The 21,385-nt window shown below is 47.2% G+C and overlaps 1 protein-coding gene across 1 annotated transcript; it reads right to left on the reverse strand.

Moving 5' to 3' along the window:
* AMDHD1 (amidohydrolase domain containing 1) lies at positions 3,990-21,374 on the reverse strand. Its single transcript, XM_021092739.1, is given in 13 exon segments — positions 3,990-5,201; positions 5,204-5,235; positions 6,213-6,376; positions 7,207-7,300; positions 9,329-9,453; positions 12,043-12,221; positions 12,224-12,267; positions 14,765-14,804; positions 14,807-14,983; positions 14,986-15,040; positions 17,890-17,954; positions 19,422-19,528; positions 21,213-21,374. Coding segments are annotated over 13 exon segments (1,296 nt in total). The 5' UTR covers positions 21,350-21,374; the 3' UTR covers positions 3,990-5,124.

Here is a 21,385-nt window from a genome sequence, read left to right on the forward strand (position 1 = left end):
AGCAAGGCACTCCACAGGCAGGAGTCTGCAGCCATGGCTCTAACCACTGCGGCTGGTCAAGAAAAGGATGCACATGCTTGCCCACTTGCCCAGGCACAGCCTAACATGGGTCGAGCGTGTATTTCACAATAGAGTCTTCTGTTTTTCTAAGAGTTTTATGGTGTGTCATGACTTTTTTTTTTTTTTTTTGGAGGGGGGTCTTTTTTTTTTTAGGACCACACCCGCAGCATATGGAAGTTCCCAGACTAGGGGTCGAATCGGAGCTACAGCTGCCAGCCTACACCACAGCCACAGCAACGCAGGATCCAAGCCGTGTCTGCAACCTACACCACAGCTCCCGGCAACGCTGGATCCTTAACCCACTGAGCAAGGCCAGGGATTGAACCTGCATCCTCATGGACACTAGTTAACCCACTGAGCCACAGTGGGAACTCTGAGAAAGGCTATCCTAACTGTAGTTAATTACATTTCTAAAATATTTCATCAGTGAATGTTAACACTGTAGAAAATGCCTTTAGGAACTAGGATTGACTCACATACTCTGTCTCTCTTTCCCACTGAGGAGCAGCAAGAGTTAGAGGATCCCGATTTCTGGCCGGTGAGCTCACCTGGGCTTCTTCACCTGCCGCCTCAGGGCAGCCAGAGAGCAAACCCCAAACAAACCACAAGCATCCACTGTGCCACATTTGCTAAAGTCCTGTTGGCCAAAGCAAGTCACAAGTCAAGCCGAAGCCAGTTTGGGAGAGGAACACAGGGGCGTGTGATTTGGGGGCTCTTATTGTCACGACGTGCCATGTGCATAAAATTCCATACATCACCTGAACCATTCCAAAGAAGCTACTTGTCATTACCTGTGTCTCATTTCTAAGTCAGGCCACTGAATTATTCTCTCTTCATTAAACCTTCTAATTGTCGCATGCATTGCAGGACCGTTTTGCACTTGGGGGATCATGTGGGCTGAATGTCTTAATTTATTTAATGTAAACACTGAAATTATACCAAAAAACAAAACCAAATAAGAGCTAGAGGAAACACACAAGGTGCAGGCTTGGTGCAGGGGCAGCTGCAGGAGCAGGCCTGGTTCATCTCGAAGGTGTCCTGTTCCCTTTCCTGGGTGATTAGTCCAAGAGACAGCAGAGGTTGCCAGTGAGACACAGAATTTTATGGGAGGCTTCAAGAAAATGCTTTCTCTCGGAGCACCTATCGTAACTCAGTGGAAATGAATCTGACTAGCATCCATGAGGACTCGGGTTCGATCCCTGGCCTGGCTCAGTGGGTTAAGGATCTGGTGTTGCCATGAGCTGCGGTGTAGGTGGCAGACACGGCTTGGATGCCACATTGCTATAGCTGTGGCTGTGGGGTAGGCTGGCAGCTGCTGTTCCAATTGGTCCCTTAGCCTGGGAACCTCCATATGCCATGGGTGCAGCCCTAAAAAGACAAAAAAAAAGAAAATGCTTTCTCTCCTGAGAGCCATGACAGCCAAGCTTTGTCTCCCTCCTGCTTGACCTGAGGGAGGAGGCAGAGCGCCCCTCTGGCTGTCGCCAGCCAGCCACACCTGGGGGGAAGCTGGCCTTGGGGTACCACCGACGCTGGATGACACGGCAGAGGGAGGGAAGGAATATGGGCCTTCAGGATTACAGATCTGCTGGACAACCCTGTCCTGATGCTTGTGCTTCCTGTGTCTTTCCAAGGGGGAGCCAGTAAGCTTCCTTATTTTTCCAACCACGTTTAGGCAGGGAGGGGTTTGCGCATCTCACGTGCCATTTCAAGAGCGTTCCCCCTGGACTTCTAGCTCCTGGTGCCTCCGTCTCCACCGAAGGACTTGCCTAAGGTGTCTTGCCAGACTGCACTCACACAGCACATGTTTGAGTGCCTACTGTGTACACTGACACCAGATTACTCTTTCCACAACCGTGCTGTTCAAAAGCTCGTAGTGGCTTCCGCCGACTTTAAAAATAAAGCTCCAGGAGTCCTCTGGTGGCTGAGCGGTTAAAGGATCTGGCGTTGTCACCACTGTGGCTCAGGTCACAGCTGTGGCACAGGTTTGATCCTGGCCTGGGAAGGTCCGCGTGCCACAGGCACTGCCAAAGATAAAATCAAGTTTCAACGAGTGAGCCTGCATTCCAAGCCCTGTGAAATCTGAGCTGCCCTGCCCCTGTGCTCCCAGCCCCCACTGAACCCTCTACTCTAGGGGGACTCGGGCCCTCGCTTCTGCACATCCCATGATGCTCCGTCTTAGACCCTGTCCCTGGCATCAACATCCTGTGATTTCCCAAGCTGAGAATGCAATAGCCCTCTCCACCCAAACGTGGAACTGCTTCTTGCTGGGTTTTACTCCACACTTCACTCCCCCATAAGCCTCATCCTTGGACGTTATACTAAGGAATTCACATGCCCTTTCCAGCTCACAGGACAGGATGATCCTTCATACTGCATGCCTGTGTCGGCCTGCTGAGTGTTGAGTTTTGTTTTGTTCTCATTTTTTTAGGGCCACACCTGCAGCATATGGAGATTCCCAGGCTAGGGGACGAATTGGAGCTACAGCTGCCGGCCTATGCCAGAGCCACAGCAACGCCAGATCCCTAACCCACTGAGCGAGGCCAGGGATCGAACCCACAACCTCATCGTTCCTAGTCAGGTTCATTTCCACTGCTCCGTGACAGGAACTCCTGGTGAGTGTCTTTTAATACGTCGTTTTCACCCTGACCATCCGTACGTGTGGAGAGCCATCCATTAATTCATTTACTGATCTGCTACTATGAAGCAGTCGCCACAGGAGATCCTGGGAACAGGACCAGGCCCCTCTCTCAGAATCTAAAGAGAAAGACAGTTCCATTAGGAGGCTATAAAGGCTACTATAGAGATAGGGGAGCACATTAGGGATGGGGGGGGATTTGCTCTGATTTCCCATTGAGGGAAGCAGGAAAAGCATTCCTGACAGAGGGAACAGGGCTGCAAGGCCTGGAGCAGCAAAAGCAAATGGAGATTGGGGGGCACAGTGTGAAAATCCACGTGGCCAGCGCCTAGACGGCGGCCCTTCTCAGACTTGAATGGGCCTACACATCCCCCGCAGGCTTGTTAAGCCCAGACTCTGATTCAGCCGGTCTGGAGCGGGGCCGAGGTTCCGCACGTCTAGCAAACTCCCCTGAGATGCAGGGGCTTACAGGACACTGGCCGGGAGGACCCAGGCAGCTGCGGGTGGGATCCGCTTCTGCTTTCACGCAAAAAAAGACATGAACGCGGTCTCCCAGAGGGAAAATAGCACGTGCTTCCCCTTCTTATTCCAAGGGTTTGGGCCTTTATGTCCATCTCCTGCGCTGTGCTCCCCGCACCCTGTCACGGCTTCTTCCCTGAGCACGCGAGGAGAGAGACCCCGAGCCACTAGCCAGTGACAGCGACACGCACTGTTACCCTTAGCCTTCCGACGAGGGGCATGCGATTTCATCTATATTGAATACAGTAAAGTCTCATTCAGTCAGTCTCTGTTAACCTGAAATGAGGGATGCTTTGGGGGTTGGGGTTCTTTTGCTTTTTAGGGCCGCACCCCTGGCACGTGGAGGTTCCCAGGCTAGGGGTCGAATCGCAGCTGTAGCTGCCAGCCTACACCTATGCCACGGCTCATGGCAACGCCGGATCCTTAACCTACTGAGCGAGGCCAGGGATCGAACCTGCAACCTCATGGTTCCTAGTCGGATTCGTTTCCGCTGCACCACGACGGGAACTCCGATACTTTGGATGGTTAACATTTACTTCTCTAATCATTTCTTCATAAACAGGACAAAGCTTAATCCTGCAGTTGTGACTATAAGGATGCTTAAAAGCGCTGAAAAAGATTTCAAGGAAACTCACATCGCTTTAGAGACACCCAGTGATGGAACCAGCCACTTTCTCTTTATGTCATCGCCTTATCCGCTGTCATTTGTTCATTTCCTAAGAAGTTCTAAAACACACCACCACTCATCTGCTTCCCAGGCTGTGAACAACAGCAATCATAGTGACAGCAAATATTTATTGAGAGTGATAACATATTTAATACATTTGTAAGGTGAATCAAAAACTCAAAAACCATTTAAAAAATTACATTTGTGGATTTGGTCAAAATGCATACATTGGAGGAAGATCCCTCTACTGGTATATAAAATGCCAAGCCTTGAACTCTGCTACGAAGCTCTGTTGCAAGGACTGAGAAGCAAATAGAAGACCTTTCCTCAGGGGAAAACTGATAACATTTGAAGAGCATCTAGAAAGACAAACTGTGCGAGGGAAAGAAAAACTGTTTGCTCATTACAGATGGCTACACTTTAGCTTAGTTTGCGGCAGACGGCTTGGATTTCCCACCATCCCCAACTTTTCTCTAAATATAATTTAAGAACTGAAATGTGTTTGCTTGGTTTTGGCCATGCTCGCATCATGCGGAAATTCCTGGGCTGGGGATCCAACCTGAGCCACAGCAGCGACACCACCAGATCCTTAAGCCACTGAGCTACCAGGGACTCCAAGAACTAAAATTTGAAAAGTAGAAACATAATAGGAATTTTTTTTTTTTTGTCTTTTGTCTTTTTAGGACCGCACCTGCGGCACATGGATGTTCCCAGGCTAAGAGTCGAATCGGAGCTATAGCTGTCAACCTACACCAGAGCCACAGAAATGCGGAATCCAAGCCACGTCCGAGACCTACACCACAGCTCATGGCAACGCTCGATCCGTAACCCACTGAGCGAGGCCAGAGATCCTCGTGGATACTAGTCAGATTGGTTTCTGCTGAGCCACAGTGGGCACGCCCTAAATGAGACTTTTATGCTGTGTCGACCTATTGGCCGATCTGCTTTTCCCCACAAAGGCATGTCTGTGATATGCCATCATGTTATTCATCTTCGGAATATTTGCAATGATTCATGTGAAGGGGTTGCATGTTTTGAGATTATCCTCACAAATAGTTTACATGTTTATAGGTCCAGGTGCACATGTTAAGACAAGTGAATCCCTTGAGTTTTTCAAGTGGGTTAACAAAACACTGAAACATATTTAAGTAACACCATCCTGGTAAACCGCGAAGGTATTCTAACTTGTAATGTAACTATGGACTTTCTATATAGTCAAAGAGTCTGCTCTCTCTTTACTGACCTATTGTTTTTTATAGACGACTTTTCCTTTAACTATAACATATTCGATTAATTCATGATGGCCTCCAAACTGGTAATCAAATGCTCCCATCTAGAAAGAAATCAAACATGACTTTAATGCATACACATCCAAACGATTCATTTGTCAATAACTATTACTTTCAAAATACATTCTCTGAAAATGTCTCTGCACTTATTCATACGTGGCTTTTTAAAATGGTAGAGCAAGATGATCATTAGTCTATGTGCTAAATCAAATAGCGTTTACGGATATGATTAAAGTATTTGATCTCAAAGTCTTTGATTCAATGAAGTGACGCGCAAATGGTCACATCAGCATTACTTTCAATAGGGACAGTGGCTTATGACCCTAGAGAGCAGAGCTATGGAAGCTCTCCCTTTGGCTGAACACAGTGTCCAATGGCTGGGAGAGGCTTGCTAGGGTCCAGACCCCATAGGATTCACAACTGGAAGATTTAAATGATAAGACTCAAAGCATTGCATCGGAGGCCCAGGAGGCAGCAGCACACGGTGGGTGACTCATACAAAACCAGGTGCAGGAAAACTGACGCAAGGCTTTGGGACCCAGGAGGAATGAGAAGTCAGACAGGCAAAGACTCAGAACCAGGGTGACGAGCCAGAGGGGGGACCTGCGTGGCCCAGGGCGAGCAGAAAAGGTCAGAATCCGAGAAGAAAAACAAAACCACATGCCAGAGGGCACACTCCGAAGTCCAGGTAAACAGAGCAGAAACCTGGAGATCCGTGAATGACAGAAGACGGACGGAGAGACCAGAAAAGCTGGTCTATCCTGCAGCTGCAGACTTCCGGGTGACTTTGCTCGGAAAGGGGCGACACTAGTGTGTCACAGAACCCCTTGGTTGTACAGCAGAAACCATCGCAACATTGTCACTCAATGTGCTGCAACCAAACTTTACAAAATGGGGGAGGGCGAGAAAGGGGTGACACTGAGAAGCCGGGGCAGCTTCTGTGCTTACACAGAGCCCGACACGACGAAGCAGGGGAGAGTGGGTACAGCCGGGGTCCGTATCACGGGGGGCGCACAGCGCAATGGCTCAGCGGGGAGAACACGCACCTGGTGAATTAATGATGATGAGATCGCCCTGTTTGCCAATTTCCAAAGATCCGTGAGTGTGAGACCTTCCCAGGGCATAGGCGGCATTGATGGTGGCCGCGGCCAGGGCCTCAGGCATGGACATTCTCATGTTCACACAGGCCAGATGCATGACCATGGGCTGCGAAGGGGAGAGAAGAGCATTGCAGACCAGTGGCAAAATGCCAGCTGCCACCTAGGACGTTTCTCGACACAGCACAATAAATAATGATAATTAAACATTAAGTGGAACCGGCTGAATTAGTAATGATTAAATTTTCCCATAAAGATTCTTATGCCTTGGAAAAGATTTATTATAGATGGTTCTTACCCTCCCACCCCCATATGTATTTAATATTTATTTGCACCTTGTTCACTTTCACACTTAATCGCTAAAACTTACTGAAAAAACTTCTTTGAGTTTACGCAATTCTGAGAGGGGAAAGAGGTTACTGCAGAACCACAATGTCCAAGGCTGCCTCGAAGCATCACAGAACCTTCTTTCTCTAAGGCTGGAGGCATTCGAGTGGCATAGAAATGGCTAGTTAGGAGTCCCCGTTGTGGCTCAGCAGGAACAAACGTGACTAGTATCCATGAGGATGTGGGTTCAATCCCTGGCCTTGCTCAGTGGGTTAAGGATCTGGCATTGCCATGAGCTGTGGTGTAGGCTGCAGACACAGCTCGGATCCTGCATTGCTGTGGCTGTGGCATAGGCCAGCAGCTACAGCTCCGATTAGACCCCTAGCCTGGGAACCTCCATATGCCACAGGTGCAGCCCTAAGAAAACAAAAATAAAAAATATTTTTAAAACAGAAATAGCCAATTATATTGGTGTCTATACTTTTCTTCTTGTTGGACAGGAAAATATTTTTAGATCTTTAATACATTTTAAAAGTGAGTGAAATCTTTTTACATTATACGCTTGGTAGAAGTTTCGTCGTCTGCTCTGAAAGGCACATTAAAAATAATTACCATTGAAAAACAATATGCATTAGGGTTGAAATCACTGCCCAGAGCGACTATTACCCCTTCGTCTAACATCTTTCTGGCTCGAGGCTGCTTCAGTCTAGGGAAAGGGAAAAAAAAACCATGTCAGTCTCGAAAAGCAGAGCATTGGCAGAGTAGATGTGCAGAATGGAAGCAGACTGAAGCTAGCCATGCCCTTTGGGTTCTGGAAGAAGAAACAGAAACTCAAGGTTAAGTGATTAGCGGTGGAGTCGGTCAAAACCCCAGGACTCCTGATTTTTAGCATCCTACTTTTGACATCACTGGGCTATGATTAACTTCTTTAATCTGGGATTATCATGACCATCTTAAAATATATTCAGAGATCCTTACAAAGGAAGAAAAAGACAACATAACATTATTTTCAACTGTAGTAAATGGTTTTCTCCTCCCAAGTATAACCAAACAATGAGGTTTACATAATGCATTGTACATTAACTTTCATCCTAAAACCACCCCTCAAGTGAAAACCACGTGCCAGGCTCGAGAACCTCAGTCATCCTTGAGGCATCTCTCACAGTCACATCCAACCCATCGGAAAATCTTGTCGGCTCCATCTTAAAACCATATCCAGAATCCGGCGCATCTTCCTACCCCTCCGCCAATTCACCATCATCTCTTGCCGGGACATCTGTGAAATCATTCTAACTGGCTTTGCTGCTTCTACCCTCCAGCCCCCTCAAATACGTTCTCTAGCTAGCAGCCAGAGGCATCCTTTAGAAAAATCAGTTAGATCATGTCTCTGTGCTTTTACCAACACTCAGCGGCTTCCCCGGGGCTTTCTGTCTGTACCATCAACTTGGCCTTTCAAGAGCTGCCCCGCCTTCTGGCCTCATCTCCTGCCTCTCCTCCTTGCTCAAGCCTCTCTGGCCTCAATCTTGTTCCTTAAATGCACAGGATGCATTTCTACCACTGCTGGTGATTTTTTGCTCTAGGGGGCTGTTCTGTGCACTGTAGGATGTCGAGCAGCCTCCTTGGCCTCTACCCACTAGATGAGAGCAGCACCCCTTGTTGTGACAACCAAGAATGTCTTTGGATATTGTCAAACACACCCTGAGGCACTGTCCTAAGGCCATAACTGCAGTCACATCCCCCACTCCAAATAAAACCATGTACCCCAACCACACAGAAGGCATCCGGTCCTAAGAGGAGATAGGAGTTCCCATCCTGGTTCAGTGGTAATGAACCCAATCAGGATCCATGAGGATGCGGGTTTGATCCCTGGCCTTGCTCAGTGGGTCAGGGATCCAGTGCTGCTGTGAGTTGTGGTGTAGGTCGCCAATGGGCTCGGAACCTGCAATGCTGTGGCTGTGGTGCAGGTGGCAGCTATGGCTCCCATTCGACCCCTAGCCTGGGAATTTCCATATGCTGCAGGTGTGGCCCTAAAAGGCAAAAAAATAAAAAATAAAAATAAATAAAGATAAACAGAAAAAAGAGGAAATAAACTGCCTCCTAACTGCTGGCCCTTCTAACCACAAACTCGGTGGTGGTCACAGAAGTGGTCCAATGAGTCAGGAGACCTCAGGTCTCACGGTTGGTAGCACTGGGGCGACGGCAGCCATAAACATCGGGCCACGTGGACGCGATCCACGAAGGGCACACAGCAAAATCCCTGGGGAGATGCCACAAACTCTCCTTAGACCTCTCCTCTTTCTCCCATGCCCATGGTTTATGAGAATTATAGTTGCACCTGCATCCTCTTAGAAATAGCTCATTCAGATTCGGAATGCTGTGAAATATCCCGAGCAGCTTACGCCTAGTTTTAAAGTGTACCACTGTTTTCTAATTATAAAAGCAATACACATGGATGTTTTTCAGTTGGAAAATTCCAAAAACAAAGAAGAAAGAAAAAGAAAATCCACTCGCCCCGATAATCCCACCCCTCAGACACAATTTGGGTCTAAGCTCTTCCCTCGGGGTAAGTCATGAGAAACATCACACCAGAAGAGGCCTCTTTCAGGAGCTGGGTGTTCGGGAGCTGCAGGTTGAAGGGCTGTAAGGGTGATGAAGTAACATGGGGGCGTCTCAGGAGTCTGGGTCTTCACAGCTGTAATCGCAGCTCTTGCATGAGGGTGAGAAGCAAGCTCACCTCAGCATGTAGGCGGTGGTGGGCAGGAGGATGGCAGCACATCGGGCTGTTGCCATGGCATCGATGCCCTCATCACTCACTTCTTCAAGGTGACTGACTGCCTGCGCTCCCAGTTCCGCCCCGAGCTGAGCAGAATGGGGAGAGAGAGAGGTTTCACCCACAGCAACAACAAATCAATAAAGGACTATCAAGCGGCTCTTCCTGCAAAAACAAACAGCACCCTATTGTTCAGCTTTCTTGCCGACTACCTGTCATAAGCAGAAGCCCCAGATAGGTAAAGTGCACATCCATCTGAAAATTAGCCAGCATGCTACTTGAAAATCCATTCTTTCGCACACATGCTTACTCGTGTCTTCCAACATTTGCTAAAACGGAACATTTAATGAATCGTATGAATTAGAATAGAACATGTGAGTGATACTGGTAGGAAAATCTGATTATTATAGCGTCATAAAAGCACCAGAAAGGTATCTGGAGTGCAACTTCCCTCACTGAAAGCACATGAGTGAAGGAAACAAACTTGAGAACCATGGAGTCATTTGTACAATGTGAGATGATCTTCTTGAACTTGGTTTTTCTCCAGATGAAGTTTGGGCTGGATCGTTCCACGAGAACCAAGAAGAGGTAAGGCTCTCATAAGAAGGCAAAGTGGAAACATGCATTAAAGGAGACTTCTCAACCTGACAACTTTTCACACCACACACACACACACACAAATGTGCACATGCACACACAGTACCCCAGGCTGAAAGGTGACTGATACTTGACATTACACTGCGGCCCCGGGAGGCTGCGATGTCCCCAGCAGGGCAGGGAGGAGACCCCCTCAGCAGCAGCTGGCTCTGGTGGAGGAGCATTTAGATGGGGGGGCCGGGGGGGTGCTCTGAGGACAGGGCAGACAATGTGCCCCAGGGAGCGTTCCTTTCTGATCTCGGAATCCTCCTCACTCTTCCAAACTTGATTAGCTCACGCTGGGTATGGACCTCTATGGAGTCAATGCACCAGCCACTCCCTACAGCCTAAAGTGTCTTTTGACCAACCTGTTCACATTCATCCCGCAAACTTCCAACAAACATGTACTTTCTAAAACCATCTGTATGCCAGGCGCTGTGCTAACCCCCCGGGGGGTGGGCTGAGTAAGAAGACGCGGGTGCCATGCTCAGCGCAGGTGCAGGCCAGTAGGAATCACGGGGTGATTTTAATAACATGGGCCAAGGACAAGGAGGGGCTGTAACCCACTCTTGGAGAGGTCTGGGGAGGGTCTCAGAGAAGGGGTCGCTAGGATGAAACGTGCAGGAGAGGTAGAACCAGCCGCAGGGGAGTGTTCAGATTAGAGGAGCAACAGGTAAGAGCCACGGGAGCCTCGGTCACGAAAAGCCATTTCCTGTGGCTGGTTTATGGTGCAGGGGTGGAGCAGGTGAAACCGGGGGCAGCCAAGAGAGAGGCAAACAAAGAGGCCAGCAAGGACTAGACCCTGGTCCAGAGTTGAGAATTCGTTGGAAGAGCAATGGTAAGGCTTTCAGTGGTTTTCAGCCACGGAGAGCGAGGAAGGGATGCACGGCCGGATCGGGGTCAAGGAACAGGTTGGAACGGAGGCGAGGAGAAGACGCGATGCCGGAACCCTGGTCAGAGCTGACAGTGGTTTGGACGAGGCAGGGCGGTGGAGGGGAGCCAGAGACACTGAGGAGGAGAAGCGGGAGGAGTTCCCAGTCGGGTGAAATGTGGTAAGGGAGGGGGAGGGGAGAGGCAGAACCATGTCCAGGGTTTGACGGAGGCAATAGGCAGTGGAGGCACATGCTGGGGCGGGGGACCCGGGACAAGCATTGGAAGTGATCCTAAGAGATCATACTGGGGAGTGCCCATCGTGGCTCAGGGGAAGCGAATCTGACTAGCATCCATGAGGACACAGACTCAATCTCTGGCCTTGCTCAGTGGGTTAAGGATCCGGCAGTGCCGTGAGCTGTGGTGTAGGTCGCAGACGCAGCTCAGATCTTGTGTTGCTGTGGCTGTGACATTGGCCAGCAGCTATAGCTCTGATTCGACCCCTAGCCTGGGAACCTCCATATGCCACGGGTGTGGCTCTAAAAAGACCAAAAAGAAAAAAAAGAGAGACTTCATACTACTGAACACGGGGCAGTGAAGACACAGGTGCAGCATCTACATTTGCTCATATGCCCAAAGGCAGTTGCTTGTTCAGCTCCAAGGCTTAAAGGAAAGACAGCTAGACCCACAGCTGCAGGGATTTCGTGCCTCTTCCTCACTGCAGAACCCTCAGTGCCAAAAACAGGGCCTGGCACAGAGCAGACATGCCAATATTTGCAGAAAGCAAGAATAAATACATCTGGGAGAGACGTATAGATTTAAAAATCACCTTGGGGCTATCAATGGTGTGCTCCACTAGAATTCATCTGGATGCTTCCAGATTCTAGAAGGTGCACGTGCAATTAATCGACTGTGCCAGGGTGGCTTTGCGTGCCAATCCCAACAGGCTGCGAATTCAGGACATGAGATCACACAGGTTCTCCTTCTGCTAAGGTCAACGGGAGGAGATGATAAAAGTAGATGATGGGCAAAAAGTCAGGGACCCCAAGGCTTAACGGGACCAACCCGCACACCGTGCAAACACATCTCCTCACTCTCCGTCTTTTCCGAAGGCCACTCCTTCCTCGGAAGGAACTCGAGTTTCCAGAGCAGGAGCCCGGGGTCAACCGTACCTCGGCCGCCTTCATTGGGTGGAGCTCGTCCCCGTGAAAGTTAATCTGCAGCCCCGCGTCTTTCCCACTTTGCAGGATCCTTCTGGTGGCCTCGAGATCGAAGACCCCTTTCTCACAGAACACATCTATGTTGTCAACGCGTATTTCTCCGTTTCTCCCAAGTTCCTGCAGCTTTGGGAGTGGCTGTGGATGATGTCATCAGCAGCTTCAGGAGCAGTTTTTCCTCTGAGGGGAGACGAGGCAATTACCACGGGCAAGTTTTAAAAAACCGATGGGAGAAAGGGGTTTCTGGCACTCCGAGAACCTGAGAAACTGAAGGTAAATGATCCGAAGCCTCAGAGGGCTAAAGAAAGACTCAAAGTTACAACTCAGGACGCTTAGCAATTGGCACAGACCTAGACGGCAGAGGTACTGACAAGACTTCCAGACACACGGACCCTAAGTTCAGAAACCCAGATGCCTCACCCATGCAGGCTGTCTTTGGGAACGCCAGCAAGGCCACGTGGCTGAAAAACCGAATCTTCTTGTCAAGGACACTTAGAGGACATCCCGGATGCTTCCCTAACAACCAGACTGTGGGCCCCTTACAAGGCCCCAGCCATCACCCTGACTTTTTCTTCTTCCACAGTTTCTAGAAGCATCTGCCTGAGCCGTTCTGTCTCACCATTTGGGACATGGCAGAAGAGGAGAGCAGGAGGCCCTGAAATTCTCTCTAAGATTTGGGGGTAGTTATATATGAGAAAGGGCTGGGCTCTCATGTCAGAGAGACACAGCGCTGCCATTTCCTGCCTGTATAACTTTGGACCCATGATATAGATGTCATCTGGCCTCCTCTGGGCCTCAGGCTTGATCGGGGATAAAGATCAGACCTCAGAGGCTAACTGGCACATGGAGAAAATGTCTGTAAATTTCAGCCTGGTGTTTGTCACACAGAGAGGCTCTCACTCGGCTAAAACCATCCGGGCAGGTAGACAGAGGTAGACTCTGAGGAGACAGTACTTAATACATGTTGCTTCTAATCTTCAATCATATAGAATAAGGGTGTTGTATAGCTGATTTACAGATGAGCAATTCATAGTCAGAGAAGTTAGAGTATGCTCCCAAATCGCCCAGCTGAAAGTGGCGAAGCTAGATTTAAACCTAGGTTTGGTGTCCCTCCAAAGCCTGAGATTTTTCCACCATGTCACAATGCCTTTCCTACTGAAAAAAAACAAAACAAGACAAAAAAAACGACTGTCAGAGACAGGCTATCCCTAAAGTCTTAGGCAGTTTCAGCTCTTAATAATTTCAGAAGTATAACTGCTAAAAACATACAACACCTATCATTGGAAATATTAATTATTTTCTACTTAATTAGTTTTGTAAATGTTTCATAAAAATTTTCAATGTTCATTTTTTTAGTTCCTCTGATTGAAGATGTCAAACAGAATACTAACATTAAAGTGATTTTCGAAATTCACAAAACAATGTGAAAATTTTTAAATGATTAATCCTTAAAGGATTTAATTATTCATATCTTCATATAATTTATTGACTGATTTTACTATTTAAATCATTGAACCATTTTTGTAAGCCTGCAGCATATGTCATCTAGGCCATCAAACCTGAAACTGCACTAAGGGGAATTCCTGCTGTGGCTCAGTGAGTTAAGAACCCAACTTGCATCCATGAGCACGTGGGTTGATCCCTGACCTCGCTCAGTGGGTTAAGGAAGGATCCGCGTTGCCACAGGCTGCCGTGTAGGTCGCAGATGCAGCTAAGATCCCACTTTGCCATAGCTGCAGCACAGGTCGGTAGCTGCAGTTCCAATCTGACCCCTAGCCTGGGAACTTCCATATGCCACAGGTGTGGCCCTAAAAAGAAAAAAAGAAAGGAAAAAAAACCCCTGCATTAACAGAGTTCTCTTGTGCCTCATCGGGTGAAGGATCTGCATTGTCACTGCTGTGGCACAGGTTCCATCTCAGCCCAGAACTTCTGCAAGCCGTGGGTGTAACAAAAAAAATAAAAATTTTAAAAATTAAAAAAACTGCAATAAGACTTTGGAGCCACCTTGTGCATTTTCAAGTCCTGGATTTTCTTTTGGATCTTTTGGTTCTGGAACTGTGGGCCTTGGGATCTAGTAAGCTAGGACAGATAAGATGCAGATACAGAAGGGGACAGAATTGTCTACAGCAAATCCATACAGCAAGAACTTTTTAGATAAAGAGGAAAGCTGGGAAAACAAACAAACAAAAAAACCTTTACAACAATAAAACAAAAATGTCTGCTGCTAAATAAGCAAACAGATGAACAAAATAAAAACCTCTGTGTGTCATCTTGACCCACGGGGCGTTACTCAATCTCTAAAATGCCTTTATACTCTGTCATGGCAAATAATTTCAATTAATATCTATCATTTTACTGGACCTATCAGGAATTTCTTTTTGTTAACTAAAAGAGTTTTGAACATCTCTTCTTCCTCCGATATTTAAGGGACTTGCAGGCGGATGGGTGTGCTGGGCACCTGCTGCATCTGGTGGGGACCACCTTCCTAGAACCACGCATAAGATGACTGACTGCGAGAACCCGGACATCTTTCCAAAGGCTCTTCTGGTCTCACCGCAAGAGCCAAAGGGCTGGTGCACCTTCCCCCCCGGGGCACGCAGCCCCCACTGGGCACCACCCAACTCTTCTTTGTTCTCAAAACCCCTGGGTAAGCCCCGGTCCCTTGGGCTGAAGTTACTTTGGCACTGCGTGGGCCCCGCAGTACGTGGCCGAGATGCGATGTCCAGCTCCCGCCGGGCGCGCTCAATCACGCGCAGCATCTTGAGCTCCGTCTCCAGGCTGAGGCCGTAGCCGCTCTTGCACTCCACCAGCGTGCTCCCCGCCCTCATCATGCACCCCAGCCGCTGCTGCAGGGAGCGGAACAGCTCCTCCTCCGAGGCCTGGCGCGTGCGCTCCACGTGAAATTGATCCCTCCTCCAGCCTGGTGGATTTCCATGTACGTGGCTCCTGCCAACTGAACACACCGGCTCATCCTCAGGCTTGGGACATGCAGGGAGGTTTGCAGACAAGTCTGCGAAACCTACACCCAGGGGTGACATTCGACCTGATTAACAATATAGATGGCACAGGCACCCACCCGTCAGAAAGGATGCTGGGGCACACAGATCCTCAAGTCCCTGCTTCACCTGGGTGGTGGCGAGCTGGGGAGGGAGGCAGGGGTGTGCCAGGAAGGGACCCAAGTGGCAGAAATGGAGATGCAGTGGGGGCTTGGGGTCTCAGTAGCGACCATTTACCAACAAGCACAGAAGGATTTCTGGATTTTAACAACTGGGTCAGCCCCAGTGTGAATCAGCTAGCCTCAGCCCGCCCCTCAGCACCTAGGAAAAAAGCTTGGGGATCAGGGAACCCCACTGCAGTCATCCAGGGCGTTTCCACCCCTCCGCATTTGGCCACCTGGACTTTCCAGCCGACCTCCGTGATTCAAGCCACTGCAGTGACAGTGCGGATCCTTAACCCACTGTGCCGCAAGAGAACTCCTCTATGATGCAGCAAAGTCTTAAACACAGCTCTAGTCATGGAGAAAGGGACACACGATCCAAAGACAGGTTTTCTTTTTGTGAACGAACCCGGTGTAGCTGTTAGGATGTTGTTTGTTTAGTTTGGTTTTTAAAAATGTGAAGAAAAGACATGGAGACGCTTCATTGCCTATTACTAAGTCAAAGAAGCCCATCTGAAAAGGCTACATACATACTGTGGGATTCCAGCTACGTGACATCCTGGGAAAAACAAAACTATGGAGACAGTTAAAAAGGTCAGTGGTTGATTTCAAGGGGTCGTGGGGAGGGAGGGACGACTAGAAAAGCACAGAGGATTTTTAGGGGCGTCAAATCACTCTGCAGGATACACTACAATGCTGGATACATGTCATTATATTTTTGTCTAAACCCATAGAACACACAACACAAAGAGAAACCAAAATTATGGACTCTGGGTGACAGGGATACGCCAACGTAGGTTGATCCACAGTAACAGAATCCCACTCTGGTCAGGGATGGTGGAAACGGAGGGGCTGTCCTTGGGGTGGTGGGGGGTAGGGGTTGGGATATGGGAGATCTCTGTACCTTCCACTCAGTTCTGCTGTGAACCTAAAACTGTTCTAAAAAATAAAGTCTCCTAAAAACACGGAGTGCCCAGAGTGGCTCAGCAGTTAACAAACCCGACTAGTATCCATGAGGACAAGGGTTTGATCCTGGCCTCACTTGGTGGGTTGAGGATCTGGTGTTGCCATGAGCTGTGGTGTAGGTTGCAGATGTGGCTCTGCTTCTGTGTGGCTGTGGCTACAGCTCCAGTTGGACCCCTAGCCTGGGAACCTCACAAGCTGTGGGTGTCGGCCTAAAAAAAGAAGAAAAAAAAAGACCCCCCAAAAAAGTCTACTAAAAACAAATTAGCAATGTGAGAATAGGTCCAACCAGGGATTTGGGAGTTGACTAGGGCTTATTAATGACTTTGTTAGTCACTGAGCCTTTGCTAGACTACAATTTATGTTTCTTAACAAGTCTCATTTTTCTGGGGAAAAAAGGCAACAGTATTTATTTTTGTGATTAATAATGTATTTTTCCAAGTTTGACCACAATGAATAGTGATTTTCAAACTGTTTCCTGGAGTCCCTTCAAAGGCTGCCTTTGATGGGCCGAGAGGAAGAGAAAGAGAGGAGAAATTAGTGAGCAAAGCAGGTCAGCCCTATTTTAAAAGGAGGATTTTGCACCTAAACCATTTTGAAAACTATTCTACTTAAAATGATGGCTACCCTATGCACAAAATAAAGATTCAATTATCAGTTGTTGTAATTTATTTTCCATAAATTACAGTAAAAATATCCATTTAAAAAACATGTCACTTTTCAGAATATACAAACAGCTCATACTGCTTAATACAAAAAAAAATTAAAGACCCAAACAACCCAATCAAAACATGGGCAGAATTAAACAGACATTTCTCCAAAGACAGACAGATGGGCAACAGGCACATGAAAAGTTGGTCAGTATGGCCAGTTATTGGAGAAATGCAAATCAAACCTATACCGAGCTATCACCTCAGAATGGCCATCATTAAAAAGTCTACAAATAATAAATGCTGGAGAAGTGTGGAGAAAAAGGAAGCCTCTACACTGTTGGCATATACCCAGACAAACTCTAATTTGAAAAGATACATGCACCCCAATGTTCATAGCAGCACTATTCACAATAGCCGAGACATGGAGGCAACCTAAATATTCATTGATAGATGATGGACAAAGATGTGTGTGTGTGTGTGTGTGTGGAATGGAATATTACTTAGCCATAAAAAGAATGAAATAATACCATTTGCAGCAACAAGGGTGATAACTTAGAGATTATCACCCTGAGAGAAGTAAGTCAGAGAAAGACTGATATCATTTATATGTGGAATCTAAAAAATAATACAAAGGTACTTATTTATAAAACAAAAACAGACCTGCAGACATAGAAAGCAAACTTATGGTTACCAAAGAGGATGGGCAGGAAGAGTGGAGATAATTAGGAGTTAGGGATGAACATAAATTCCACCATATATAAAACAAGTAAACAGCAAGGACCCACTCTATAGCACAGGCAGCTCTATTCAATATGTTATAATAACCTATAATGGAAAAGGATCTGAAAAAGAATATATATATATTCACATTGCTGCACACTTGAACCTAACATTGTCAATTAAGCATACATCAATAAAAAAGACCTGGGGGATATATTCCGTAAAGCCTAACAGCCCACCAACTCCTTAGAAAATGATTTGTCTATAATTTGTGCTTTATTCCCATCTGCCATTGTTTATTGCAGTTACCTTCATGGCGAACTCGTGAACTCTTTCTCCAGCCCACACTGGATGTGTGTGTGCATCCACGAGACCTGTAATCAATCAATCAAATCGTTTTTAAAGTTAAGACATTGAAAGGAGACAATCGGCAGACTATACAATACAGGTCTTAGGAAAGCATGAGGGGGGTCAGCCATCCTGCAGGTGCGCGGAGGCAGAAACAGCTGTCCCCACGGCTCCAAGAAGACGCTACTCTAGGAGGCTCTCACGGAGGAGGCTGACTTAACATGATGAAAACATCCCCTAAAGAAATGCAGCTTCTTTTGCCCAAGAAATCCATGCTCGGCAAGCAAGCTTGAAAACAGGCTGTGAAATCTATTAAGTTGGACAAAACCAAGGACTGTATCACCAAGGAATCATCTGCGTGTAACACAGAGTAAGAAACCCCTACCCTCCACTTTGAGGAGGGAAAATATGAAATCAGCAAGATGAATCGCTAAGAAAGAAGTAGATTATAGTGGAGAATATAGCAAGTATTTTATAACTCTAAATGAAATATAAGCTTTAAAAACTGTGAATCACTATATCGTACACCTATAACATATAATATCATACATCAACTATACGTCAATACAAAATTTTCAAAGAGAAATGTATTTATTAAAGAGAAACTATAATCACTTGGAACTTTTGTTTATCCAGGTACAATTCAGCAGAGTGTGTTTTTCCAGAACATGCAAAATACCTTATGGATTAAATGGCTCTTGAGTGCTGACTGGAGTAAAATCAAAAGTCTCTATTCAGATTGGTGTCTACTATATTCTTTTTCTCCTGAGGTGTCATCCTGACTTTCTCTCCTGACCTCCAGGAGCCAAAAGGCAGAAGCTCTGTCAGATGTATACATTTTAAAAGCATAAATCCTGGCCTCTGTGTTTGCACAGAACTCAAATTTTATGAAACTTGTTTCAGATGATTACATGAAGCCATCAAACCCAGGTAATGGAGGAGGTAACGGTTAATAAACCGATTCTGTTGTCAACCATTAAGACACAAATGAACTTCAGTGAAATCTCTGGGGTTTTCTGTTTGTTTGTTTTCTGTCTAGAGATGAATCCTTTGTTGCGTATTCCATACAAATGTACAGTATATTCTGGAATTAGAATAGCTTGCCCTGTTTGCCTCTCTTTGGCACTGAATGGATAAAGGTGACAGTTTTTGAACCTAAACCCACCATAGCTGGTTTCTCTCCACCATGTGAGTGGGAAGAAGTGCAGTGAATAAATGAATTTGATTCCTGGCTTCCCTTTCACCGGTAAGATTTTCACCCCTAAACACGAGTGTTCTAATCTGTGACACACTTTACAGACAGGTATAAGAACGCAACATGCAAATGTACTTGTTTGTAAAGCAGCTAGCTACTTAACAGTATAAATTCAATAAATGGGAGCTGTTATTATATTTGATTTTCATCTTGAGAACCTATTTAAAACACGCTATTACTCTTCCTCTTTACATTACTAAAACTGACTTCAGGGCTTTATTGAAAGAGAGGTTAATACCTGGCAAGATGCATTTCCCAGAACAGTCAATTCTCTCTTCGAATGTGTCTTCCGCAAACAGTTCTCGGATGGCATCGGCGGGACCAATGGCTTTTAGGAACCCATCCCTGAAGAAAAATCGAGAAAGCATTCCTATCTTAAGTTCAGGGGAAATAGTGTGAGAAGTGATTTAAATATGTGACCAATGATTTAAAATGTGTCATCAATGACTTTTGGCGTCAGGCACTATTTATTGCATTTCCTTCTTGAGCTTGTTGTGTCTTTGGAAAAGTGACTCTGGTCAGACGCAAGGCAAACAGTCAAATCACATCCAGCAGACATGGCCAGTCGTTCCCCAAGATCAACGGCCCCTTTTCCCACAGTGCTAGATTCCTAAATTTTAGCTGCTCTCATGACTGTCCAAAATAAAGACTTTATTTGCAAGTCTCCCATCAGCCAGGTGTGGTCACGTGACTAAACTCTAGTCCACAGGGTTCTTTTCCCTTCCTCTTTCCTACCGGCTGGAAAGCAGACGCACCATGAGAGATGAGGCAGTGACTGAGGAGGAGGGCAATGCCCAGCTGAGCCAGACGGAAGGCCATGGAGAAGGGTCATCAACTAGCCCTAGATTCCTACCTCTGTGCTATTCTGTTAACTGATTTTAGCCAGTTTTTGACAGTGACACTGGGAATGTTTTTATTCCTTTGTTAATTAACTAACACACATCCCCAGAGTCCCCAAAAGCTGGGCTCTTACACAACTCTAAGCAATCGCAGATGAGGTGAGCCTTGTGTAAGCACAGCACCAGGGGGCTCTCCAATGGGCATGCCACCCCCACTCACACTCCAGGTCTGCCCTCCCGAACTTGGCTGTTCTTCCATTCTCAGAAGTTTAAATGAACATAACTGAAAATGTCCTCTCTGGTGGCGGAATCTGAATTCCCTATCAGCCCATGCCTTCCCCGTCTCAGCATTTTCGATGGTTCCAAAGCTTCGCGTAGAGACCAGGCAGGTGGGAGCCAGTGCTTGGAAAAAATCAGATCTCAGAATGCCACCCACAGAGATCCCGATTCAAAAGACCTGGCCACAGGCGAGGAGGGAGTGGTGGGTCTTGGATGAAGGTAGTTAAAACGTACACACTTCCAGTTATGAGATAAATAAATACTACGGAGGTAACGAACAGCGTGATCAATATAATGAACATTGCTTTATAAGTCCTACAAGTTCTGGTCATAAGGAAAAACATTTTTTCCCTTTTTTTGATTTTTGTGTCTCTATGAGAGGATGGATGTTCAGTATACTTACTGTGGTAATCATTTCATGATGGATGTAAATCAAATCATACGGAATACTTTAAATTTATACAGTGCTGTATGTCAATTACACCTCAGTTAAACTTGAAAAAAAGGATCTGGGGATAGGGGGTCTGTGGGGGGAGGGGAGGCAGGGATCAGAAGTCTGCCTTAAAAAAAAACTCTTCAGCCACCTGAGGCAGGCACTTAAGCAAGCATCCGGGAGAACCCCTACCCCTTCTGATTGCTGCAGTGATATTTTATTAGCAGAAGCAGATCCTGATGCGCCCCAGTGGGAGGTGTCGCTTGAAAGCTCTTTTTTTTTTTTTTTTCCCAAATGAAAAACACCCGAAATGGTCAAAAACGTTAGCAACAGGCGCTTAAGAGGGCAGGCGTGCCCATGTCTCCCTCCGCAGCGCACAAGTTAGAGAATGAGCCCCAAGCCGGGCTTTGGCGGACGGGTCCCCCTGGCACGCGCACGACCCCGGGCACCCGCAGCCGCAGAGCGCTCGGCCACTTACGTGCCCACCACCAGGCTGGCGCCCTCCAGCACTACCAGTCTGTGCAGCGCGTCCCGCGCCAGGAAGCGCTCGCCCCGGGCGCACACCGCCACCACTTGCCGCGCGTTCTCCAGCAGGAGGCGGTGGCCGCCGGCCATGTCGCCGAGCACAGCGGGTCTCGAAGCTGCGGGCTC

This window comes from Sus scrofa, chromosome 5 (genome assembly GCF_000003025.6).
Source record: "Sus scrofa isolate TJ Tabasco breed Duroc chromosome 5, Sscrofa11.1, whole genome shotgun sequence".
Taxonomy (NCBI): domain Eukaryota; kingdom Metazoa; phylum Chordata; class Mammalia; order Artiodactyla; family Suidae; genus Sus; species Sus scrofa.